The following is a 26797-nucleotide window of genomic DNA, read 5'->3' as shown; positions in this document are numbered from 1 at the left end:
TGCAAATGTTTGCAAGACAAAGGTAGAGAAATTGTGCGCCCAATGTGGAGAATAAGAGAGGTAGCTGAATGGGCATTGAGAAAGATGTAGAATGGCATTTAGCTCTCAGCAGAGGTTAAAAGCAACACATTTTTAGGGACATGAATAGGGCTGGCCGTGTCTAACAGGCCTCTGCTTGGACTTAACAGCCTTTAGGAACCTTCCTACCTGGTTCTGAATTCTGCTTTGATCATTTACCAGCTCTGTGAATATTTGAGCAATCACTTATGTCCCTATTCACATGTTCATCTAGAAAATGGGGATTATCGTAAGTAGGTTACAGTCTTTTTTATCTGAAATACAAATTTTTCTGTGAGAAATAAGGAAGGAAGGAAGGAAGGAAGGAAGGAAGGAAGGAAGGAAGGAAGGAAGGAGGGAGGGAGGGAGGGAGGGAGGGAGGGAGGGAGGGAGGAAGAAGACAAAGGGAGGGAGGGAGCAAGGGAGGGAGGGAGCAAGGGAGGAAGGAAGGGAGGGAGGGAGGGAGAGAAGAAGGAAAGAAAGTTCAATGCTTTCCCATCAGGACAAAGGATAATGTATCTGGATGAAGTCTAAATGAATGGATCCTATATTTGCATATGTGATGCAACAGGAAAACATGAGATGAGCTGTCTCCAGCCAGCCCAATATCTCTGCTTCTTTCTCTGTCATCTGGGTTTTTGAAATAGCACTTTATACTTCTGCTTTTGTTTCTGTCTCTCATTTGCTCTGTCAACAGTTAGAACCTAAGGTCACTAATAGTCTGCTCAAATGCCACCTTCTCAGTGAGACCTTCCTTAATCCCTCAATTTAGAATGCCACCTGGCTCCAATTTACAAGAGCAACCTGCTTCACTCCTGGGCAAGCTTCTTCCTTCTTTTCTGAATTATTTGTCTCCATGGCAGATACCACCGTCTACAATACCGTGCAATTCATTGATCTATTGTGTGTGTTATCTGCAATCCCCATGGGAATACAAGCTCTATGAAGGCTGGAAGAGTTTCTGTTCTGGTCAGCGCCAACAGCATCATTATTCGCCAAATGAACAAATGAACCTGTGTCCATCGGTCCTTAAGTTACCGACCCTCTGAAACATTCAATGCTACGTGTGCCTCTGTTAACATCTCACTACTGCCTTCTCTTTAAGCTTTTGTGATACCCTCTCCCAGGATGTCATGGTCACTTGGATGGTCACTTGCTCCAAATCTAGGCTGTCCCTTTCTCCACTCACAACTTAAAAATCAACATACCCCCAGGGTTGCATACTCGCTCCCTTCCTCTTTTTTTCCTGAAGTCTGATTCCTTCCACCCCAAGAGTCCCCAAAGTCAAATCATTACAGTAGTAATTCAAAAGTTCAAAGTCCATATGTATTAGTCCTGCTATTTTCAGGACTGTTCTAGAAGCTTTCTTTTATTTCTCTTTTTCTTTTTTTGAAATGGAGTTTCGTTCCATCGCCTGGGCTGGAGTGCAGTGGTGCTATCTCAGCTCACTGCAACCTCCACCTCCCGGGTTCATGTGATTTTTCTGCCTCAGCCTCCTGAATAGCTGGGATTACAGGTGCCGGCCACCACACCCAGCCAATTTTTTTGTACTTTTAGTAGAGATGGGGTTTCCCTACGGTGGCCAGATTGGTTTCGAACTCCTGACCTTGTGATCTGCCCACCTCAGCCTCCCAAAGTGCTGGGATTACAGGCGTGAGCCACCGCACTTGGCCAGTTCTAGGAACTTTCTATGGATGAATTCATAATCCTCACAGTAACCTGAGAAGTAGGTATTTACCTTCCACAACTCATTTAGGGCCAGACATGGTGTAATTCCAACACTTGGGGAGATCGAGGTGGGAGGATTTCTTGAGCCCAGGAGTTTGAGACCAGCCTAGGCAACAGAGTAAAACCACGTCTCTACACAAAATAATAATAAATAGTCAGGTGTGGTGATGTACACCTATTGTCCCAGCTACTCAGGAAGCTGAGGTGGGATGGATCACTTGAGCCCAGGAGGTCAAGTCTGCATTGAGCTGTGATCGTGTCTCACTGCACTCCAGCCTGCGTGACAGAGCAAGACTCTTTAAAAAAAAAAAAAACTCCTTGTATGGATGAGAAAATTGAGGCACAGAGAGTTTAATATCTTACCTAAGGTCACGAAGCTAGGAAGTGATAGAGTAACGATCATTCTTGGGCAGCCTGGGTTCGGAGGTCTTGCATCTCTTCACCATTCAATAATGCTGGCCCCCCGATAGACTCTGAACATATCCACCTTTGTATTTCCCAGCCTAGACACTCCCTGGAGCTCCCAACCGAGGTGGGCCCTTTCTTCACTCACATGTTAAAAGTCAAGATGGATGACCTCAGCACATCTCAGACATGCCTAAAACTCTGTATAATAAAGGCTAAACTCCCCATCCTTCCCCCAAGCCAGGACTCCTTCTGTTTTCCCCATTTTCATCAACCGCAACTCTAGCCACTTGAGCATCCACACCGTAAGTTAGCAAATAAACCCAGAGACTCTCCAGTCCCTTATCCCTAGAGCCACCCAATCAAGCAAGAATTGATGTTAAATCTACCTCTTAACTACTGTAGAACTGTTGACAAGCACTTCCATTGATCAGGCCTAATTCTCAATAATCACATCAGTCTGCTCCTCCACAGTCACTCTATACACGGGTGCTAACATGAGCTTCCGAAATTGTATGTCCGACCACAGTCTTCCAACAGCTTTCCTCTATGCAACTCCTGCCCCCAAGGCAGAAATGTGACTCTTGTCATCTGACTGGGAATTCTGTAATCTGGCTCTTGGCCACCATTATCTCTCTCATCTCTTTTCTTCCCAGCTCCCCAAAACGCCCTGCTCCGAATCTCTGAGCAGAACAAGTTCTCACCTTGCCTTTGGATATATTTAGGATTAAACTCATCTCCTTCACCTCTAGCTAGAAATTAACACGTGCCCAACATATGGTGGCTGTTTGCTCAATAAACAGTCACTCTTGCAGCACCTGTTGTTTCTCCCCTACCTTCCACTCAGCTAAGTCGTCTTTTTTTTCTTATCCTGCACATCTGTAAATCGTCTATCTTGGTAACCCCCATTTATCCTTCACAACTTAATCACCCTCTCCAGGAAGCCAACTCCTAACAATCTCTCGCTCTCCCAGCCTTGAGTGGTTAGGTTTTGTTGTGCTCCCAAAGCCCTCAGCATAATTGGATGCAAAGCTTATGATTTGGATGGCGATCGCTGGTTTGTTTTTCTGCCCTTCACCCACACCCCTACTCCCCAGATTAATCTATAGTGAATTTTGCTCTACAAAAAATTGGCTGGTCTAAGGGAGACTTGTAGATGACACAAGTTTCCTAAGGATATTATAAAATATCTTTGCAGGAAGTTATATTTTTTTAGCAGCACTGTCTTCATGAGGATATTTTGGAGAAATGCCTTTCGTATTTTAGTGTCAAGAATAGCTTTGCAGTCCAACTTGCTAATGAACCCCGTGAAGGCTACAGTTAAGTTCTGCCTTCCCACGGCCCTCCAGGAAACCTAGAGCTCATTGTAGCACATGTGCACAATTCCAGGGTTTGCCTTTATCATTATCATAACAGCTATCATGTACTCACGTTCACTGAACGCTTTCTTGTTAACAATAAAAACAAACATGTTCAGTGCTGACAAGTGCCGAGTGTTTGCTGGGCTCTGCACTGAAGACTGAGGCTTGTTTCGTATTTACAGCAACCTACAAGTTGGAAAGCTGTCTCTTACGCTCTCCAGTTGGTGGCTGCAAGCTGCACACCCCAAACTCAAGGGTGCACAGACACAACATTTCTTCTTCTTATGTGTTCTTGCTTTGCCAGGACTCTGTGTCTGTTGTGAGGAGCTTACTTGGTACCGAAGTACCAACAGATGGTCCGAGCTGGGGCTGGAGCCTCTGCTCCTGGGTCATTTCATCTGTTATGGCTGGTATCCCATTAAGAAGCTTCCAGGCCGGGCACGGTGGCTCATGCCTGTAATCCCAGCACTTTGGAAGGCAGAGACAGGTGCATCACCTGAGGTAAGAAGTTCGAGACCAGCTTCACCAACATGGAGAAACCCCATCTCTACTAAAAATACAAAATTAGCTGGGTGTGGTAGTACATGCCTGTAATCCCAGCTATCCTGGAGGCTGAGGCAGGAGAATGGCTTGAACCTGGGAGCTGAAGGTTGTGGTGAGCCAAGATGGCACCATTGTACTCCAGCCTGGGCAACAAGAGCAAAACTGCATCTCAAAAAAAAAAAAAGAAGTCTTCCTTTCTATGTAAACTTCAGGAACCTGTCCACAGGTGAGGCTGTGTCAGGCCAATCTCCAGAAGTCCCCATTCTGCTACATCAACCCTGGGTTCTGACCCCTCATTGGGTTCCACCAAGAGTGGTACCAGGTTTTCCTGCTTCCAGATCCCCCTTCTTTTTCCTTGTTTTTTTCCATTTTTTTTTTTCAGAGATTAAGTCTTTCTTTGTTGCCCAGGCTGGACTGCAGTAGCATGAACATGACTCGCTGCTGCCTCAAACTCCTGAGCTCAAGCAATCCTCCCACTCCAGCCTAGTCAAGAGCTGGGACAGCAGTTGTGCACCACCATGTTCGGCATTTTTTTCTGATTTTTTTATTTTGTAGAGATGGAGTATGGCTGTATTATTCAAGCTAGTCTTGAACTCCCGGCCTCAAGTGATCCTCTCACCTCAGCTTCCCAAAGTGCTGGGATTACAGATGTGAGCCATTGCACCTGGCCCCACGTCCCCTTCATCTACATGTGTTTTCTTGTTACCTGCCACTGACAGCTCAGCCCAAGGGACAGCAGGATGTGGGGTACCAACTTCAGAGATCTAATTGGTACTGACTGTTCCTTTCCATGCTTACTTTTTCTCTTCCTGGGAATACATTTGAGTCTTACTTGTGGGGTCTGGTGGGGAGGAGGAGCTGAACATACATGTTCATCACTCTATGCATCTGGTGCTTTCGGCCTTGGCTTTGGAGACAATTATCAACAACTGATTGTCAGGGCGTGTTGTGCCATCCTTCTGAGCGCATACATGTGAAGAACAGACTAGGTGACTGTGCACTGGAAGACGGAGCACACTGCCCAAGACCATCCCCAGGCTTGATGATTTGCTAGGAGGATTCATATGACTCCCACTCATGGCCATGATTTATTATAAGGAAAGGATTCAAAGCAAATGGTGCAAAGTGACGTCTGAGGAAACAAGCTGCAAGCCCCCAGAGTTTCTACCGGGAAAGTCACAAAGGAGGCACTCAATTCTCCCAACAACAAGTTGTGACAATGCATGTGCAATGCTAACACAGAAGCTCATTAGAGACTCAATGTCCAAGGTCTTTGCTGGAGGCTGGTCACGTCAGTACCGAAATCCCAGATTTCCAGCAGGAAAGCTGGTGTTTCTCATCAACCACATTGTTGATGCAAACAACTTAGACGTAGTGAGCCACTCTTATCTGTTAGGGACTGGTGGGAACCCTTGCAAAGTCCAAGTTCCCAGATGCCGCCAAGGGCCAACTTTATAAGCACATTTTCAAAGGACAGCAGTTAGGCCTGCTTCCGGAACTCTGTTCTGCAGACAGACTAAATGGGGAACGTGAAGAGTCCAGGAAAATGTTATGTCTATATTGGGGTGTGGAGTGGAGAGGGAAGAAGGAAAGCCAGGGGACAGGCCTCAATCACTATTTCAAAATATTTTCATGCCATGGATTTGTTCCTTCTATTTTATAGATAAGCCAGTGAAAGCACAAAGAACTTAAGGGAATGCATACAAAGATGTAAAGCTTAGGCTTAAATCCAGGCCTGTCTGAATTGGAGTCCATAGTCCCAACTGCTCCCCATTGCTGTCTATTCCGTGTCCTTCCCCCTCCACACCCTTATGATCCATCTTGGATATACTATACTATCTTCCTGTAGTTAAATCATTCTTTTTGGCCAGGCACAGTGGCTCATACCTCTTATCCCAACACTTATAGGAGGCTGAGGCAGGAGGATTGCTTGAGCCCAGGAGTTTGAGACTTGCCTGGACAACACAGCAAGACCCCATCTCTAACATATAAAATAAAACAAAAAATAATTATCCTTTTAAATCACCTTAAATTTTTGGTAAAAGATGGTGGAAAACACACTAAATTCCCTGACTTTTCTCACTAGACTCTGTCCCCAGATCATGAGCTCCTTGATGTAGACATCACATCCTCATTCTCATCCTCAGGATTTAAATAAAAGAGTGATAGGCTGGGTGCAGTGTCTCACATCTGTAATCTCAGCACTTTGGGAGGCTGAGGCAGGAGGATCACGAGGTCAGGAGTTCAAGAGCAGCCTGGACAATATGGTGAAATCCTGGGTCTGCTAAAAATAAAAAAACAAAAATAGCTGGGTGTGGTGGCACATGCCTGAAGTCCCAGCTACTCGGGAAGCTGAGGCAGAAGAATCACTTGAACCCGGGAGGCGGAGGTTACAGTGAGCCAAGATCATGCCACTGCACTCCAGCCTGGGCGACAGAACAAGACTCCATCTCAAATAAATAAATAAATAAATAAATAAATAAATAAATAAATAAATAAATAAATAGAATAAAGAATAGCATTTGAGAAATGGAAGAACTCAAGACAGAAATATGGTGCATCTGAAAGCATCAGCAGCAGAGCATGCTGGGATGTCCCTGATGCCTGGCGATGCCACCTCCTCACCTGACCTTGCTTCCAATTTAGTCATCTTGACCAGGCTCCATCTACTCACGTTGACGGGGTGCAGTGAGACCGTCAGTGAGCCACCTGTTCATGTGAGAGACCTATCCTCAAACGAGAAAACCATTTCACACTTGCCTACATTTGTGTTGGCCACATCCAGGACAAAGGCTCAAGGGAAGGGAATTAAATAAAGAATGAAGGAACTATCAGGCTGGTCCTGGTGGCTCATGCCTGTAATTGCAGCACTTTTGGAGGCAGAGGCTGGAGGGTCACTTGAGGCTATGTGTTCGAGACCAGCCTGGGAAACATAGTGGGACCCTGCCTCTACAAAAAATAATACAAAGACAGATTAGCTGGGTGTGGTGGCAGGTATGTACCTATAATCTCAGCTACTCAGGAGGCTGAGGTGGGAGGTTCGCTTGAGCCCAGGAGGTCAAGGCTGCAGTGAGCTGTGATCGCACCACTGCACTCCAGCCTGGGTGAAAGACAGACATGTCTCTAAGAAAAAACAAAAACAAAAGCAAAACACTATTTAAAGGCTCCTACGAATAGCAAGAGCTGCTGGCTGTTGTCTCTGGTTGGCTTTGGCGGCAGCTACCTCTGGCCTCCTGTACTTGTACACTGCAGGTATCAGGGATACCACCAGACCATGTATTTAAACTTGCTATCACATTTTTGCATACAAATAACAAAGGCTCTGATTTCTCAGAAAAAAACAACAAAAACAAAAAACAGGAAAGCGGGAGCAAAGGTTTACCTTCCCAAACTATAAGCAGTCATTCACAATGACAAATTATTTGAGAAATCTGTAATCAGTAAATTCAAAGGAACCATCAGTAATGTATATAGCACACACCCAAGAGAGGGAGCAAGTTTTTTTTTTTTTAATTAAACAGGTAATGTATGCTTGCATTTAGTCCTATAAATGAAAACGTATTCACTACAGAGGCATGAATCCTATTAGGCCTTCCTGTACATAAACTGTATGGGTGATTACCACTGATTACTGTACTATTAGAGACCTGTGCGTGGAGTGCCTTGATTGTAGCCTGCCTGGCTCCTCAAAGGGCTCCGATGTGTTTTGTCTGAATTGTAGAAAATCAGTAGGGCTGCAGATTGCCTGGCAATTCAATTGCAGGTTTGCATAGTTGTGGGTAGAGGTTACAGATGCACACTGTCAAATGAAATCAATCCTTTCTTCCTTCCCTCTCCCTTTCTCTTTCTCCCTTTCTTTCTCTCTTTCTTCCTTTTTTTAGACAGAGACTTGGGTCTTGCTGTGTCACCCAGGCTGGAATGCAGTGGCCTGATTATGACTCACTGCAACCTCAACCTCCTGTCCTCAAGTGATCCTCTCGCCTCAGCCTCCCAAGTAGCTGGGACTACAAGTGCACAACCACGCCCAGCTAATTTTTGTGTTTTTTTCGAGAGACAGGATCTCGATTTGTTGCCCAAGCTGGTGGCAAACTCCTGAGCTCAAGCAATCCTCCCAACTTGGCCTCCCAAGGTGCTGGGATTATAGGCATGAGTCACTCACCATGCCCAGTCAAGAATGCTTTCTTTGTACAGGCCAAAGAAAGAGAAAAGAGTCTATCAGGGAGAATGCGGTATCCAGGAGGTTTCAGGAGCCTCTCACCTTGAGCATAAATTAAAAACGCATACATTAAAAACTTATCCTGGCAGGTAGCTGCCCCTATCATTGGACACAGTCATCCCAGTGCCCTCAGTGGCTATGGTCACTTTTATTTTGTAGAATTCCTGAAATTCACACCTTCGATACAGATGTTCAGTCTGGACGTTTGCATCTTATTTTGGAACTCATGAAAGGCGACAGACCTGTGAGGTAAGCTACATGTATCTGTTTATTTCCCTCCACCTATCTCCTTTTTCTGACCCTTCAACAGGCTCTACAAGGTGCCTCTGACCATATCACAGCCCCTGAAAACCCACCCATCCCGTCTATGCTTCTCCCCACAGACATTGGCTCTCCAGCCCTTACATGCACATCCATCAAAAAACATTTGCACTACACAAAAAGCCACATTTTGCATGATTCCCTTTATAGGACATAGCCAGAATAGGCAAATCCACTGAGACAGAAAGCAAATTAGTTGTTGCCAAAAGCTGCGGGAGGGAGGAATACAGAGGAAAGCAGAGAATATAGTGTCTCTTTTGGGGGTGATAAAAATGTCCCGTAATTAGATTGTGGTGATGTTTGCACATTATGAATGTACCTAATGACACTAAACGGCGGGCTTCAAAATGGTTACAATAGCACATCTTATGTCGTGTATATTTTACCACCACCACCACCAAAATGCTTGTGCCAATGTGAGGCTAGCTTATATGATAAAGACAGTTAGAACTGGGCTGCGGTGTTACATCCGAATCCCATGCTTTTAATCAAGTTCTTCAAAGCCTGAAGTCAAAGGACTGATGGGTACTGGAAACTTCAGACTATGACAGAAGCTGGAATAGAGTTCAGAGGATCTGTTGACCTTGACCTTTGATCGCACAACTGTGGAGGGTCCATTACTTGGTTTGCATATAAATTGCTCCAGAATGTTCTCTCTCTCTGACTGCTCTTTCTGCCTGTCTCTCCTATTTCCAAGGTGGGAGGAAAAGCATTTGCATGGAAAATTGTTGCTGGCTAATCCAAGAAACTCAAATGCTTGGCAGGCCAGTCCTGTTGCACTGAATAACTAAATCAAGGTTCTGTCTCCAGCCAGCCAGCAACACCTGCTCTGCTTCTCCTTGGCTGAAACCTACCCCTTTGTACACAGACGTCCACTCCCCTCTTTTTCTTCCCATAGCCTCCCGCCTTCCCAGTGAGCCCTCTTACCTGCTCCCCACTTGTGAATCTGTCAAAGAATAATTCTCAAATCATTAAAAACAATTCTCAAATCATTAAAATGTAACTTTCTTATGAATGATCATGAATACATGTCACAGTTTTAACTCTTTATTGAGAAAAACAGCAGAATGACAGAACTGATTTAATAGATTAGAAGAAACTGGCGTGTTTTTTTTTTCTTTTTAGGAAATAAGATTTCCCTCTGTTGCCCAGGCTGGAAGTACAGTGGTGCAATCATAGCTCAATGCAGCCTTGAATTCCTGGGTTCAAGCGATCCTCATGCTTCAGTCTCCAAGTAGCTGGGAGTACAGGCGTGTGCCATCATGCCTGGCTAAGCATTATTTTTTGTAAAGACTTGCTATGTTGCCCAGGCTGGTCTCAAACTCCTGGCCTCAAGCAATCTTTCCACCTCAGCCACTCACGGTGTGGGAGGCATGAGCCCCTGTGCCCGGCCAGAAACTGGGAATTTTACAGTCTGAAGGGAAACTAAAGCTAATGAAGATGCCAAGTTAGATACAAAACTAGTTAATATTCTACAGGGCAATAAAACCCTTTGGGGTTATCTTTTTTTTCCAAGCAGAAAAAAAAAAATCTTACACTTTACTGGTTTTCTACAAATTGCCTCTAACTTTATACGACTGTAAAATGTCTACGCTTCAGTTGTTGGTCCAGCCCAGTTACAATCCCAAGAAAGTAAAATGATCTTCTTGCAGGCACATTACAGAATGTGGTGACATGGAATTAAAAGATGATGCCATCGTTGCTTCTGTCTTATTTACAAGTTTTGCATAATTTCCCTGAGTAAAGCTTTACTGATGTCATTTGTTTTTTGTTTTTGAAGTGGCCACTTGGCTTGGCTATGGTCCTCAGTTATCCCATCAACAGCTAATCTAGGTTTTGCTAGAAAGGTACTTTGCAGATGTAATGGAAACTCCTTATCAGTTGACATTAAATCAGGGAGATTATTTAGGATAATCTGGGTGAGGCTGATTCCATCAATTGAAAGGCCTTAAAAGCAAGGCTGGGATGTCCCCAGGAAAGGAAGAAATTCCACGTGAACAGAATCACAGAAGCCAATTCCTTGTAATAAATAAATCAGTACCTATTTCTCCTACTGGTTATGTTTCTCTGGTTGGATCCTGATAGATAGACTCTTTCTTTCTGTGATTGAAAATCCATTGTTCAGTGAGCAAACTCCTATCTTCACAAAGTAGAAGCAAGTATCTCCCAAGGACTAGAAATTTATTCAATGCCTGACTGTCTGCAGCATCCAGCAAAGAGCATCTACTGTCAAATGTAAAGAGATAGTTCAGCAGGTCCTCCATAAACAAAAGGTGAATAACAAAGAAATGGACTTATCTTGTTCAGAGGAAAGACAAATGACTTCTTTGCCTAAATAAAGAGAGGAACTGGCAAAGACTCCCTTCTTCATCAAACTTTCCCTAGAGTGTTCTTCTGTGGGCCTAGTCCAGCAAAGAATCCTGCTAAGTCGATTGAGAATTCCCCACTCCTAATAACCAGCCAAACTCCTCTTCCTCCATCCTTAATATCAAGTACCTTTCCCTTCCCTACCCTTTATACCTTACTAAGTATCTTTTTTTCTTTCTTTCTTTCTTTTTTTGAAACAGAGTATTGCTCTGTCACCAGGTGCCAGGCTGGAGTGCAGTGGTGCGATCTCGGCTCACTGCAACCTCCACCTCCCGGGTTCAAGCAATTCTCCTGCCTAAGCCTCCCGAGTAGCTGGGAGTACAGATGTGTGCCACCACGCCCAGCTAATTTTTATATTTTAGTAGAGACAGGGTTTCACTATGTTGGTCAGGATGGCCTTGATCTCTTGACCTCGTGATCCACCACCTCGGCCTCCCAAAGTGCTGGGTTTAGAGGCATGAGCCACCGCGCCCGGCCTGTACCTTACTAAGTTTAACTAATTTTCTACTTTTTTTCTTTTGTCCCTGTTGTACTGTAAGTTGAATTCAATCTCTCTCCCTTATTGCAATAGTCTTGAATAAAGTTTGCCCTGCCATTTTTAACAAGCAACGGAATAATTTTCCCTCAATGATACTCAATGCCTGTAATCCCAGCACATTAGGAGGCTGAGGCAGGAGGATCAGTTGAAATCAGTTCAAGATCGGCCTGGCCAACAGAGTGGCCATCTCTACTAAAAATACTAAAAAATTAGCTGGGCTTGGTAGCACGCAGCTGTCATCCCAGCTATTCGGGAGGCTGAGGCAGGAGAATCGCTTGAACCAGAGAGGCAGAGATTGCAGTGAGCTGAGATTGCACCACTTAACTCCAGCCTGGGCGATAGAGTGAGACTCGGTCTCAAAAACAAAATAAAGTGACGATTCTCAAGAATATGCACTCTTAGCTATCTCCATGAGGTTCCTTTACATCTCCATCAGAATAAGAAGTGTGGCATTCTCTCTCTACCATGCTAAGAGCAGAGGGTATGTTCCTTAATAATGATGACACCAAGCTTCTATTGACTGTTCATTCTTGCCAAGCTCTGCCTTGACTACTCTGCAAGGGCTGCCTCCTTGTCTCTCACTCTGCACTTCTTTTAGGAATTCCTGCTTGTAACTTACATCACGAGCTAAATAGCTTCGTGTTATTTGTCTGTTAATATTCGCACTCTGGGAATTCACTCCCTTTTTGTTGCTGACAACATCAGTCAAGTGAATACCCATGTTCGTGGTGTGACAGTTCTTGGACTTTCTCAACTGCAAGTAGGTCAAGGTTGCCTTTGGTTCCTTCAGCCACACCTTCTGGGCCCCCGTTTCCTATTCTAAGGATGATTCTTTTCAGGAATCATTAGGCTTCAGGATCTCGCTCCTGTTAAAACCCCAACTAAAGGAATCTGCTTCAAATCTGCATTTACCTGAGTGTGAATCTCAACTCCAGGACTGCATTGAAATCCACATCTCCCATTGAGGGTGCTAAGGACTGTCTTTCTTCTGTATGAATTCCAGGTACCTAACAACAGGCTTGAGGAAGGTATGGTCTTAAAGGTGGGATAGGAAGACTCTGCCAGGACATTTGAAGGCCCACTCTATACATTTATCTCCGAAGACTAACCTCCCTATAGAGCACAGATGTCATAGATGGACAATCTGAGATGTGAATATATTTAGGAAAAAAAGGGGGCCAGGCATGATGGCTCACACCTGTAATCTCAGCACTTTGGGTAGTCAAGGTGGGCAGATCACGAGGCCAGGAGACCAAGACCATCCTGGCAAATATGGTGAAACCCCGTCTCTATGAAAAATACAAAAATTAGCTAGGCGTGGTGGCACACACCTGTAATCCCAGCTACTCAGGAGGATGAGGCAGGAGAATCACATGAAACCGAGAGATGGAGGTTGCAGTGAGCCAGGATTGTGTCACCGCACTTCAACCTGGCAACAGAGTGAGAGTCTGTCAGAAAGAAAAGAAAAGAGTGAAGGAGGGAAGGAAGGAAGGAGAAAAAGAAAAAAGAAGGAATTGCTATGTCCTGTGCAGAAACTGCTGATTCTCTTATCGCAATAGTCTTGGATAAAGTTTTCCTTGCCATTTTTAACAAGTATCAGAATCATTTTCTTTCCGTGATACTCAAACTCTATCATCCCAGCACTTTGGAAAGCTGAGGTTGGCAGATTATACTTATGCTAAATCTTTTACCCCAAGAACTATCTTGATGGCATGGCCTGGGTACAGCCAACTTAAAAAAAAAAAGAGAGAGAGAGAAATCTGGAGGAGCAAGAACTGTTCTGTCACTTTCTACTACCTCTGAAGGTCTCTGGGACAATGGCCATGGAGACATTCATGGCCCTGGTAATGATACCTGCAGCCAAGGCTAAGAGGAGACCCACAAGCTCCACACACCTGACGGACCATCTGTAAGGCAAGCAGAAGGTCACACAGGAAATATCATTTAAGCTCATCATGACGAATCCCATCAACAACAGCAGTTCCTCCTGCTTGCCAGACAGAGCACCAGGTTCTACATTAAAGAGATCAGTAAACAGTCCAAGACCATCAGCCACTTGCCAGCAAGTGTTCTTGAAAGTGCTTCTTCCTGGGGATGGAATGGCTCCCAGAGCACGACTGGAGCTGCGCAGCCCGCTCTCTAACAAAGGCTGCTAAGGGAGAGAGAGCCGGGTGGGCCTGTCCAACCCACTTAGCCCAGGTGGGACAGGCACCAAGCATGGCAAGCTTTCTTAATCAACCATTCACTGCTGCCTTGCACAGACTAAAGCTGTAATTTCCCAAGACTATCCAAGGTGACACAGGCTCCTCTTCCAAAGGCATTAATTAGGAACATCTCATTCCCCATGGCAGGGGTGGAGCAGATCTTTCCAACTGGAGTGTGTATTTATTTAGAGCTATTACCACGTAATATTTACAAGATACTTAACATGCATTAATTACCCTGTAATGAACTCTATGGCTATAATATCAATGTTCTGTCAAGACTGTAAAATGTCCCTACACACACACACACAAACGCACATGCGCGCACACACACGCAGTTTTTCATCACCTTGGGGAATAAACGAAAAATTAAAATTGCGTGCCTATTAAATGCTTATTTTTAATAGAAAACGTGCACATGATGTGAACATGCAAAACAGAGTACACAGTAAATCAGAAGCAGATAACACACACTTCTAGACACACTGCACTGTTTTTATGAGCACGTTTTACAATCCGTTCATTATGCCGTCTGTCCTTCTGAAAGCTGGTTATTATACCGCTCATACAAAGAAGCACGTGAATGGCTGTGCAACAAGCCATGAAAATCAGAACAAGACTGAACATTCCTGCTGCTATCTGAATCCGCCTCCCTCAAATCTCTGCCTGGAGAATTCTGACAGGAGGCTCATCTCAACAACACCCACTCACAGCCTGTAGAAGAGAGAGACGGGAAAGACTTGCTATGGTGCTTCAAGATTCAAGTTACGGGCCAGGCGCGGTGGCTCAAGCCTATAATCCCAGCACTTTGGGAGGCCGAGGCGGGTGGATCACGAGGTCAACTGATCGAGACCATCCTGGTCAACATGGTGAAACCCTGTCTCTACTAAAATTACAAAAAATTAGCTGGGCACGGTGGCACGTGCCTGTAATCTCAGCTACTCTGGAGGCTGAGGCAGGAGAATTGCCTGAACCCAGGGGGTGGAGGTTGCGGTGAACCGAGATCACACCATTGCACTCCAGCCTGGGTAACAAGAGCGAAACTCCGTCTCAAAAAAAAAAAAGATTCAAGTTACTCCAGTCTGGGTATTTTTATCTCCCCTAAATGGACATATGGAAACCTCATCTTCGGTGTAATAGTATGAAAAGGTTGGACCTTTGGGAGGTGATTAGGTTATGAGGGCTTTGCCTCCATGAATAGAATTAGTATAGTTATTGTTGTTATTATTAATTACTGTTTGAGAGATGGAGTCTTGCTCTGTCGTCCAGGCTGGAGTGCAGTAGTGTGATCACAGCTCACTATAGTCTCAGACTCCTGAGCTCAAGCCATTCTCTTGCCTGGGTAGCTGGGAAACAGGCACACACCACCATGCCCCATTGTCCTGCTAATTATTTTGTTTTTTGTAGCGATGAGACCTCGCTATGTTGCCCAGACTGGTCTTGAACTCCTGGTTTCAAACAATCCTCCCTCCTCAGCCTCCCAAAGCTCCAGGATTGCAGACATAAGACATCATCCCCAGCCCTGGGATTAGGACCCTTATAAAAGAGGCCTGAGGGACCCCATTTTTCTCTTCTATAATGTGAAGGTATCGAGAAAGAAAGCACTTTCTGTAGGGAACAGACCCTCACCAGACACCGAATCTGCTGGCACCTTGATCTTAGACTCCCCAGCCTCCAGAACAGTGAGCAATAAACTCTATTGTTTATAAATTACCCAGTCTAAGACATTTTGTTACAGCAGCCTAAACAGACTGACACAGTGGTTACTCAAGGAATGGTCAGCAATCATCTTCTTTCTTTAGATGACAGCATTTTCTCTGGAGGCAAGGAGATGAGGTAAGAGGGTAAGAGTTGTACAAAATAATCTGCATCATAGAATCACAGGTAATCACTGCTATATACCCCTAAATGTAAGTAACTTTTTTTTTGAGACAGAGTCTCACTCTGTTGCTAAGGCTGGAGTGCAGTTGCATAATCTTGGCTTACTGAAGCCTCAGCTTCCTGGGATCAAGCAATCCACCCATCTCATCCTCCCAAGTAGTTGTGACTACAAGAATGCACCACTGCACCTGGCTAATCTTTCTATTTTTATAGAAATGGGGTTCAGCCATGTTACCCAGGCTGGTTTCCTCCGGCCTTGGCCTCCCCCAAAGGGCTGGGATTACAGCGACCATGCCCAGCCTATAAGTCACTTTTATATTACCCAGGGCATGTCACCTTCCAGGCTATATTTCAATGATAAGGGTACCTTAACTCCACAAATGGAGTTTAACTAATTTAATTTTCAGGAAAATCTTAAGCCAAAATCTTATGTCTATAAATTGTACCCATTCATTCTAATGTTGACCTCTGGGACCACAGATAGTTATAAAACATTTTGCTCCTTCAATTATTTGACCACCTTTTTGGTAGTTGCTAACAGGCATCCAATTCCTGAAAGGGTTAAACTTTTTGGTGATGTGAAGAATGTCTTTACCTTGTACTAAGGCCATGTACCAGGCAGGCAGGTTTATTCAGAAGTTTATCGATGGACAACTAGAGAAGCCCTGGGTTCCAGATTATGGTCTTCCCATAGTTTTTTATAGCACCCCTATTTTAATCATAGTACCCCTGCCTCAATCTATCCACCTATAAGATTGAAGTGTCTGTCTCTCTTTCAGACCAAAGGGTCCTTCAGGTTCTCAGTTAGCTTCTCATTGGTAGTCATCAGCTTGGACTCCATCCCAGTACATTTGTGCATTTCCTAATTACAGTTTCCAGTTTTATGATAAATGCAGAGAGCTTCTTTTATAGAGCTTACAGCTCGTGACAAGCATGCAATAAAAGTATGAAATGAACATCTTACTCTGAGAGGAGGCTTACAGACAAGAGGACTAGTTGACACAAATACATGCTGGAAATGATCCAGACAAGAGGAAAATTGAATACATTTCCTAGGTAATGGCCAAACATTGCTTACTTTATGCTACTGAAAATTGTGAAAATTATATATTGAATTGTCTCTTACTTGCACAAAGAAATACCACTGACATCTCTTTGGGTTGCATTTGTTGAAGCATAGAATTGAGAGCATTCATTCAACAAACATATATTGATGTTCACCTTTTGCCAGATACTATGCTAGACACTGAGGACAAGAAAGTTAGAGACACTTCTCTAGAGGTATCCTCAAAGGACACAGATATAAAACGATGATCGTAATATGTTGTGTGCTGCTAGCAAGCCACTTCTGATTTGCCAAGAAACTACAGAAGGGAGAATAACCAATTCAACTTGGCACAACTGAGGAAGCCTTCACAGGGGCAATGATAAGCCAGTTGGGTATAAAAGGGAAAATAAGATTTATAGAGCAGAGAAGGGTAGGAAAGACATTCCATGTAGACAAAGTAACTAGTCCTGGCCAGTAGGGTAAAAGAATCTGGAAAATTTTGCAATAATATTATTTTGTTTATGACTAAAATTTACGGGCATATGAGAGAGAAAAGGAAGAAGAGTCTGATAAAGTAGTTTGAGTTTGTGTCATGCAAGGCCTTTGATACCTTGCTAAGAATTTAGGGTTTATTTCAGAGATGTAAAGCAACTTGAAATTTTTGAGCTGGAAAATGTTAAATTATGTTTTTATGATAGAAAGAGAAGTTGTGTGGCATTTATAGAAGAGTGGCAGGGTGACACAGGAAGCTGAGAAGTGATTTTAGTAGTCTAAGAAGGTGCTGATAAGGACCTGGGTGCCAAGCATGGCCATGGGAACAGAGAAAAGAAGATAGAAACAAAAGATGGTCAGGTTGTAGAGTTATCAGGGGCTGGAGAAGTAGTGGAAATACAAAACAAGAGAGCAGGAGAATCCAGAAGGATGATTAAGGTTCTTAATTGGGCAATTTGGAGAATAAATCCATCACTAACTAAGACATACGGTAAGTTCCAGGGCTAAAATAATACATGTTTAAAGGGTATATAAATGTTTTTTGCCCTTTTATACCCAACTGGTCTATCACTGCCTCCCCTCCCCCACCTCGGCTGTGCCAAGTGGAGTTGCTTATTCTCTCTTCTATGGTTTCTTGGCAAATCAGAAGTGGTTTGCTACCAGCACTACAACACATTGTAATCACTGATGTATACATTTCTCTCCCCAGGTGCCCTGGATCTTGCTGTTTTATATCAAGGCACATTAATATGTGTAATATGTGCATGCAGGCACATTACTTCAAGTCAGTGATTCTCAAAGTGTGGTCCCAGAACCAGCAGCTTTGGCATCACTTGTTGGGAATACAAATTCTTGTTGGAAATACAATAGGTTTCATCTCAGGCTTAATGAATCAGAAACTCAGATGGGAACCAGTAATCTGTGTTTCCATAAGATCTCCAGGAGGTTTTAATGCCTGTTCAAGATTGAGAGCTACAAAAAAGCTGCTGTTTGATCATTCTAAAAGGATACATGGATAGACAGATAATGGATAATGAATTAGCCATGGAAAATGGATAAATTCAGTTCAAAATAAAAAGACTGTGGTGTTTTCTTTTTAAATTACATTACACGTTAATCATACGTAATATCCGGAGTATAATCTACACAATGATTATCTCCAAGTCTTTAAGTTCTTATTATTAGCTAATTGAGGGGAAATGGGCAGAAGGTAGAACAATTGGCTGTCCAATTATCAGTCTCTGGTAAAGGAACAGTAGCTAAATGCCAAAGTCATGTAACAGAAATCTTTTTCTTCATCTTTTGACAAGATGATGGCTACAATAAGCCTTAATGTTTCTATATTTTACAATGTATCTTTGTACATACATGTAAATTTATGTACAACTGTATGTACAAAAAACTATATATCATATTTACATACATTGGTCTATACGGTGTATAAGGTATGTACAATACATATATTGTACAAATATACATTATATATATTTTCACTCTACGTTGTATATACATTATATATTATATATAATGCAAATACAATACATAATGTATATTTCTTTGAAATAATTAGAAAACAATGTTTTATATTCATTAGTATCCAACCTCATTCTGCAAGAGACCAGAAGCAGCACAAAGAAAATACATGTATTGAAATAGTAAACTAAAATGTAAGCTTCAGATGAGATGCTGGTCTTAGCACAGGAGGAGGCCTGGAAGTTTCCTTCTGTGCTAGACATTAACCTTTTAGCTACTAGAGGCAGGATATCTGGGAAATGGTCCAAGGGAGGAACTACAGTAACAGAAACACAGCTCTAATTGGCTGGAGCAGTGACTATCCATCACCCTGGGTGATTTATCACCTTCTCCAAAAGAAACCTTAAGATTATCATAATCCCTTGACATTAACACTGCCATAATTCATTAAAAATAAGATCATGCATACTGCACCATATGTGTGCACCTGATTGACCCTAGAGTGCCATTCCCTGCCTGTCCTGTGTCCAGAGAGCCCGAAGCCTGAACTTCCTGAAAGGAAGTTCAACAACACAACCTTAAAATCTTCATCATCTTTTGACTATGCATTCTTTAATGATATCTCTCTCTATGTATTTTTTTAATTTTGCTTTTTTCATTCTCACAAGTCAATCTCCGAGTCCTTACACCTGACACATAGTATGCAATCATAATATTTGCTGAAAAAATAGAAGTGCAGCAAGGTGGGAAGGCACTGCCTTAGAAAGTTGAGCAATCTGAGTTGTGGTCCAGACAACTGCACAAACAGATTTTTTTTTTTTTGAGTGAATGATTTCATTTCCCTAAGCCTTAGTTTCCTCACCTCTGAAATGAAAATATACAAACAGCTTCATTATTCTCAGCCTTGGATAGCACGGATTAAAAGCAGAAAGGAGAATCAGAAAAGTACCTGTCCAGAAATTTTCCAAACTGACCAATGTCTCTGCTACCTTCTTTGGAAGTTTCTGGAAGATCCCTGGGGAGGCTGGGGGAGGGGAGTTCCATTTCAAGTGAGCAAGAGTTGATTTATGATTTAGTCCAAAGGCCATGAGAAATTCAAGGATCTAAATTGCTGTTTCCTTGAAATTCTTCCATTCCAGTGAACTCAGATGAAATGAGGCAAAAGCAGCATCTTATAAGAACCCTGGAGAAGCAAAACTGCTGATTTCTGTGAACCTCCAACCTGCCCCTGATAAATCCGCTGATGATTCTACACCAGAGTCTCCCACAAGGTTCACAGTAAGGAACTGTGTTCCATATAGATTCTAAATTTTAGACCTTTGTCAGATGGGTAGATTGCAAACATTTTCTCCCATTCTGTAGCTTGTCTGTTCGCTCTGACGACCAGCCATCATCTTAGCGAGTTGTGGATGTGGGTTTCCTCCCACATCTCCACAGGAAGGAAGATGTAGGAGTGTCTCCTGACCTAAATTCTGGGAGCTAACCCAGCCCACGTTTCTATGAGTCTTTGAAAACAGACCCAGCCTGATGTTACCGCCTTGTGTGAACCTCTCCAAAGTGAGAGGTGACACTCGTGTGCTTAGAATGTATGTTTAAGGCTGTTTAGAGCATCTCAAATGATACTGCACAGTCAAGGGTAACCTGAGGCCTCCAGAGAAGGGGAATTGTCATGAGAAGGGCTGTAATAACTCCCATTTCTTTGTGTTTTTGTTTCGTTTTGTTTTAGGGATAGGGTCTCACTATCACACAGGCTAGACGGCAGTGGTATGATTATAGCTCATTGTAGCCTTTAAGTCTTGGCCTCAAGAGATCCTCCCATGTAGCCTTAGCCTCCTAAAGGGCTGGGATCACAGGCGTGAACCACTGCACCAGGCCAGTGCCCTTCCGAGAGAGAGAGAGACAGAGAGAGAGAGAGAGAGAGCGCTTTTCTCCCTTCTCTTTCTTTTGCTTATTAAACCTCCACTCTTAACTTCACTCCACATGTGTCCATGTCCTTGATTTCCTTAGCATGAGGCAACTAACTTACTTATCCCAGACAAGGACACCACTTCATTGGGTTTCTAATTTGCAGTTGGCAGAGATGGTATACTGTAGTACTTCTTAGCTTAATAATCATGTAAACCAATTTCTCTTAATCAATCGTGTGTGTGTGTGTGTGTTTCCTATTGGTTCCATTTCTCTGGAGAACCCTGACTCATATAGTAGTATAACTGAGTTAGATCACATTTTGCAGACTTTCCTGGAGGTTAGCAATACTTCCAACGTGTTTGCCAAAGATCTGTCATGTTCCTTGGGGGAAATAAAGAAGCCTGAAGGTCCCTGGTCAAGTGTGAACTTTGAAGAGAGCTGGGAAACAGGAATTTAGCCAAACCACATCTGAGAAAGAATTGGAGGAAAATAAAATGGAAATGTGATGTTAAGTTTAGGACTTTTTAATATAAAAAAAAGGAAGTTAGGAAAGTGGCTCTTCATAGCCTGGGCAACACAGCAAGACCCTATCTCTACAAAAAATAAAAAATAAATAGCTGGGCATGGTGGTGTATGCCTCTGACTCCAGCTACTAAAATGGCTGAGATGGGAGGATTTATTGAGTCCAAGCATTATGTTTCCCGTACAGCCTGCAGAAACATAAGCCAATTAAACCTCTTGTCTTTATAAATTTTGCAGTCTCAAGTATTTCTTATCTTCTTTTTCTTTCTTTTTTTTTTTTTTTTTTTTTTGAGACAGAGTTTTGCTCTTGTTACCCAGGCTGGAGTGCAATGGCGCGATCTCGGCTCACCACAACCTCCGCCTCCTGGGTTCAGGCAATTCTCCTGCCTCAGCCTCCTGAGTAGCTGAGATTACAGGCACACACTACCATGTCCAGCTAATTTTTTTTGTATTTTTAGTAGAGACGGGGTTTCAGCATGTTGACCAGGAGGGTCTCAATCTCTTGACCTCGTGATCCACCCACCTTAGCCTCCCAAAGTGCTGGGATTACAGGCTTGAGCCACCGCACCTGGCCTCTTTTTATTTTTTTTAAAGACAAAGTCTCACTATCCCAGGCTGGAGTGCAGTGGCATGATCTGGGCTCACTGCAACCTCCACCTCCCAGGTTCAAGCAATCCCAAGTAGTTGGGATTCCTGGGGCCGACCACCACACCCAGCTAATTTTTCTATGTTTAGTAGAATGGGGTTTCACCATGTTGGCCAGGCTGATCTTAAACTCACAACCTCAGGTTACGTAGCTTCCCAAAGTGCTGGGATTACAGGCGTGAGCCACCATGCTCAGCCCAGGTATTTCTTTATGACAATGCAAGAACAGACTAATACAGTCTCATAGCCCTCTGCCAACCTACAATGAGCATGTAACATGAATGAGAAATAAGCATGTGTGGATTTAAGCGACTGAATCTTTGAATTATTATACAGTATAATTGGAACTATTTTGACTGACTATATCATATCTTTAATCTTCAGTTTTCTTGGCTGTAAAATGGGAATAATAATTACTACCTAGAGAGACTATTAAAGATTTTGGAAAGGCCAGGCATGATGGCTCACACCTGTAATCCCAGCACTTTGGGAAGCCAAGACAGGTGCATCACCTGAGGTCAGGAGTTCAAGACCAGCCTGGCCAGCATGATGAAATCCCTTAAAAATTTAAAAAGTAGCTGGGTGTGGTGGCAGGCACCTATAATCCCAGTTACTTGGGAGGCTGACGTGGAGAATCACTTGAACCCAGGAGGCAGAGGCTGCAGTGAGCTGAGATCATGCCACTGCACTCCAACCTAGGTGACAGAGTGAGACTCCATCTCAACAACAACAACAACAAAAGCTTCTGGAAATAATCTAGATGCGTAAAATATCTAATTCAGTGTTCAGCCTGAAGCAGGACATGATCATCATCACATACATGAAGGACGCACGGCACTGAGCAGAATGAGAATCAGGCAAATTCATCTCCACTCATGGGGGCAGCCACTACTCTGCCCACATGAGTGAAGCTGAACTTGCCTAATTCCCATTTATTCTTTGTAAACACCTGTTTGGCACCCATAACGTTTCAGCAGGGATGTAGCAAAGTTAAAGAGAAGAAAGATAGAGTCGTGGGGAGAAGCAGAGTTGACAGGGCTTCTTATGAATTTGACGTTTGCTAGGATTATAAACCACCAGTTGGTAAGAGTTAAGCCAGTCGGCAAAATACAGAGACAGAACCAATTATGTACGACTCTGCTGTTTTATCCTGGTTACAGTGACAAGAATAACTTTTGGAACAGAAGCTCCCAAATAGATTTCCTTCATAACCAAATAACAACCAGGTATAGAAAAATCATGTTTTAAAAACAGAGCTTCAATTTCCCGTTAGAGGAGGAATTTTGAACACTTCCCCTAGTGGGAACTGAGGAAGTGCCTCTTATTCAAATGGATGCCAGTCTGTGATTGTCCAATTATTCACTGCATTTTGTCTTTGATGGCCCAGATGTTCTCAATTTCTTGTAATAAGTTCTTTCATCTGAAAAGTCGTTCTACTCAGAAATGCAAAATCCTCTACAGCTCACCAGCTTTTTTTTGATGAGCTGGTATAATTGGCCTTCAATTTGCTCATTGTTTTGCAATAGAAAGCCCAAGTTTAATTTCATTTCTGTAAACCTGTAGATAAGAGCCGACCACTGCACCATTTAAGTCATTCTCATTACCATCCACTTGGGCTCTGCCCACCGCCCATTCTCCATTGGAAGGATAAAATTGTACTACAGCCTTTTGTAAATGTCTCCTTATTTTTCTGCTTAAAAAAAAAATTCCCTAGCAAAATTTTTATTTATTTATTTTTTTTTTGAGACAGACTCTCGCACTGTCACCAAGGCGAGAATACAGTGGCATGATCTCAGCTTACTGCAACCTCACCTCCCAGGTTCAAACCATTCTCCTGCCTCAGCCTCCTGAGTAGCTGAGATTGCTGGTGTGAGCCACCACACCTGGCTAACTTTTGTATTTTTAGTAGAGATGGAGTTCCATGTTAGCCAGGCTGGTCTCGAACTCCTGACCTCAGGTGATCCACCCACCTCGGCCTCCCAAAGTGCTAGGAGGCATGAGTCACTGTGACCAGCCTTAAATTTGATTTAATAACATTTATCAATCACTTCTTGAAAAAGTAACCTAACTTACACTTAATGTAATCAAGAGATTAATCAATTGATTAATAGATTAATATCTTAGTCACCAATCTAACCATATCAATCAATACATATTGAGCTCCTTCTGATCCCATAAATCATGTAAGACCCATGGGAGAGACAGATGTATGAGAAAGTTACTGGTCCAAAAGTTCCTTATTATCTATTTGTGGAGGCTGGGTATACTCATAAAAAAAAAAAAATACAACAGTAGGCTGAGTGCAGTGGCTCATGCCTTTAATCCTAGCACTTTGGGAGGCCAAGGTGGGTGGATCACCGGAGGTCAGGAATACGAGATCAGCCTGGCCAACATGGGGAAACACCATCTCTACTAAAAGTTCAAAATTAGCTGGGCATGGTGGTGCGTGCCTGTAATCCCAGCTAATCAGGAGGCTGAGGCAGGAGAATCGCGTGAATCTCGGAGGAGGAGGTTGTGGTGAGCCAGGATCAAGCCATTGCACTCCAGCCTCAGCAACAAGAGCAGAACTCCATCCAAAAAAAAAAGAACAAATTGCCAATAATAGATAATTAAAGTCACTCATTCAAAAAGCATTGATTAATTTAACACACATTGATTAAATTCTTCAACATGGTTGAATGCAAGGAGATTGATTATTCCCTTGTCTTTACACTGCAAATTTTTGTGGCATTAGGACTGTACCTTCCCCACTTTTTTTCTGGATGATTTTATATCCAATTCCATTTTCTGCATTAAGAAGATTTCACGTTTTTTTTCTTTTTGGAGACAAGTTTGTGCTTGGTCACCCAGGCTGGAGCACAGTGACACAATCATGGCTCACTGCAGCTTCAACCTCCCTTCCTCAAGTGATCCTCCCATCTCAGCCTCCAAAGTAGCTGGGACTACAGGTGCACACCACCACATCTGGCTTTTTTTTTTTTTCTTTTTGTAGAGAGGGTGTCTTCCTATGTTGCTCAGGCTGGATTTGAACTCCTGGGCTCAAGCAATCTCCCTACCTTGGCCTCCCAATATGCTGGGATGCCAGGCGTGAGGCACTGTGCCCAGCAGGTGATTTTACTTCATACGGATGAGAAACCTAAACTGTATGAGATGCTTCTGCTCTGTCTTCTGGACAGTGGCATAGAGACCATGTCTCATAGCAGTTATGGCATTGGCTCTGGAATCAGGCAGCCTGAGTTCCAATCTGAGGTCACCTGCTTCCTGCATGACTATTCAAGTAACTTATCTCGTCAGGCCCACTTTCCCCATCTGTTGGGATAATAGGACCTAGATTATTAAATGACATGATAGTGAGAGTACTTGGGACAGCGCTGGACACAAGTTCATGCCTCTGTGCTTATTCACTGCTCTTAGTCTCTAAGCTATGGTGCATAGAGCTTTCCAGCCATTTAGTTCTCAAAACTGTCCCTCCAGTGCCAATGCCCTCATCTTGGGATGCACCTTCCAAAGACAGAATTGACACTGTTGTTGTTGTTGCTGTTGAGATGGAGTCTCATTCTGTCACCCAAGCTAGAGTGCAGTGGCGCCATCTCAGCTCACTGCACTCTCCACCTCCCGGGTTCAAGCCATTCTGCTGCCTCAGCTACCTGAGTAGCGTGGATTACAGAGATGTGCCACCATGCTGGGCTAATTTTTATATTTTTAACGGGGGGAGGGGTTTCACCATGTTGGCCAAGCTGGTCTCGAACTCCTGACCTGAAGTGATTTGCCTGCCTCAGACTCCCAAAGTGCTGGGATTACAGGCATGAGCCACTGCGCCTGGCCTAGAATTGACAGTTTTTTGGTACCTACCTGATTTATTCATTTTTCCCCTTTGTATATCTCACTTGAAATCACATTATCTCCACTCAGCGGAAAATGCTGCTGCTGGGTCATACACAGATTCAAACAGAGAAACTAGAAATAATCAGAAATTACTTACACCGGTGAAATGTCAGGCGGGTCTGCGTGTACTATTCTTCCAAGAACATTTTTGGTAATTCTGTAGAAGAAAGAGGATTGTGAAGGTTTTGTAAGCCTTTTTTATTCTTTTCCTTCTTCTCCCAGACGAGTGGAGCCCTCAACAGACCTTTGTTGAAGAATAATTTTCCAAGGCTACCAATTTGGATCTCAAAAGCCCAGATTCAAAGGGAACCCCAGTTTGCTATCTAAAATAAATGCCTCAATAGCTATCAGTTAAGGTACACACAGAGCAGATGGGGAATAGACAGCTACATTATAGACTGCTCTGTGAATTCAAGAGGTCTTTGTCTGAGGACAATAGTAACATGAACAAATATTCAGGTTTTCAGTCACAGGCCAGCCAGAGGATCGAGCAAAAAAAAAAAAAAAATCAAATTAAATCTAATTGAATCAGCAATGCCAGCACCATTAATACAAAACACATGCACCCACCAGATCTGCTTCCCCAGGTCACCTGGCCCAGTTCTTGGAAATGTGGCCAGATTATACCGAATATAATACTTCCAGGTATCTTCCTGGTTAAGTACAATGAGGTTTTATTGTTTCTAATTAAATAGGGTTGATTCACAATCCTGAAATGGTTCCCCTGTGCCTTTCACCAAATGAGAATCCTCTCAAGACACTAGACACGTTATCAATAAGAAATGTGCTCTATTAGTTATTTGAATGTTACTGAATGTAAGCTCTATGAAGAGAATGACCTGGAAAATAATCATCTGTCATCCATAATTGTGTTGTCAATCAATTTAAACCATTTAACAGTGCTGTTTGGTTTTACCTGTAACTGCTAGTGACTGCATGTTACTAAGTGGGGAAAAATCTATCCGTATCTATGTATCTTTTGCTCAGATCAGCTGCCTCCTCAAATGTCCTCTTTCAGTTGAAGGTACCAAGGCACACCCAATCCATCATCTTTGATACCTCCTCCTCCCTGTCTCTCACAGCCACATCACTAATCCTGCTAATGCCACTACCTCTGTCGCTGTCATATTCATTGCTCTCTCTCCTTGGCACTGTTGCTTATCCAGTTCTAGCAGGGGTCGCCATGGCAGGTAACCACACAGA

General features: G+C 43.3%; 1 protein-coding gene across 9 annotated transcripts in view; it reads right to left on the bottom strand.

Annotated features, from left to right (window-relative positions):
- Positions 1–26797, bottom strand: part of LOC108588901 (uncharacterized) — a 903226-nt gene that overhangs the window by 659483 nt on the left and 216946 nt on the right. For all 9 annotated transcript variants that reach the window (XR_013528665.1, XR_013528668.1, XR_013528671.1 and 6 more), the window contains one exon: positions 25692–25751. Coding sequence is in view for 1 of the 9 variants with exons in the window: in XM_078354323.1 (XP_078210449.1) it covers positions 25692–25751 (60 nt within the window). In the remaining 8 variants the exon portion in view is untranslated. The remainder of the gene's footprint in view (positions 1–25691; positions 25752–26797) is intronic.

Source organism: Callithrix jacchus, chromosome 2 (assembly GCF_049354715.1).
Source record: "Callithrix jacchus isolate 240 chromosome 2, calJac240_pri, whole genome shotgun sequence".
In the NCBI taxonomy this organism is placed as follows: domain Eukaryota; kingdom Metazoa; phylum Chordata; class Mammalia; order Primates; family Cebidae; genus Callithrix; species Callithrix jacchus.
The sequence above is the reverse complement of the archived record's forward strand: the minus strand, read 5'-3'. Positions and strand labels throughout refer to the sequence as shown.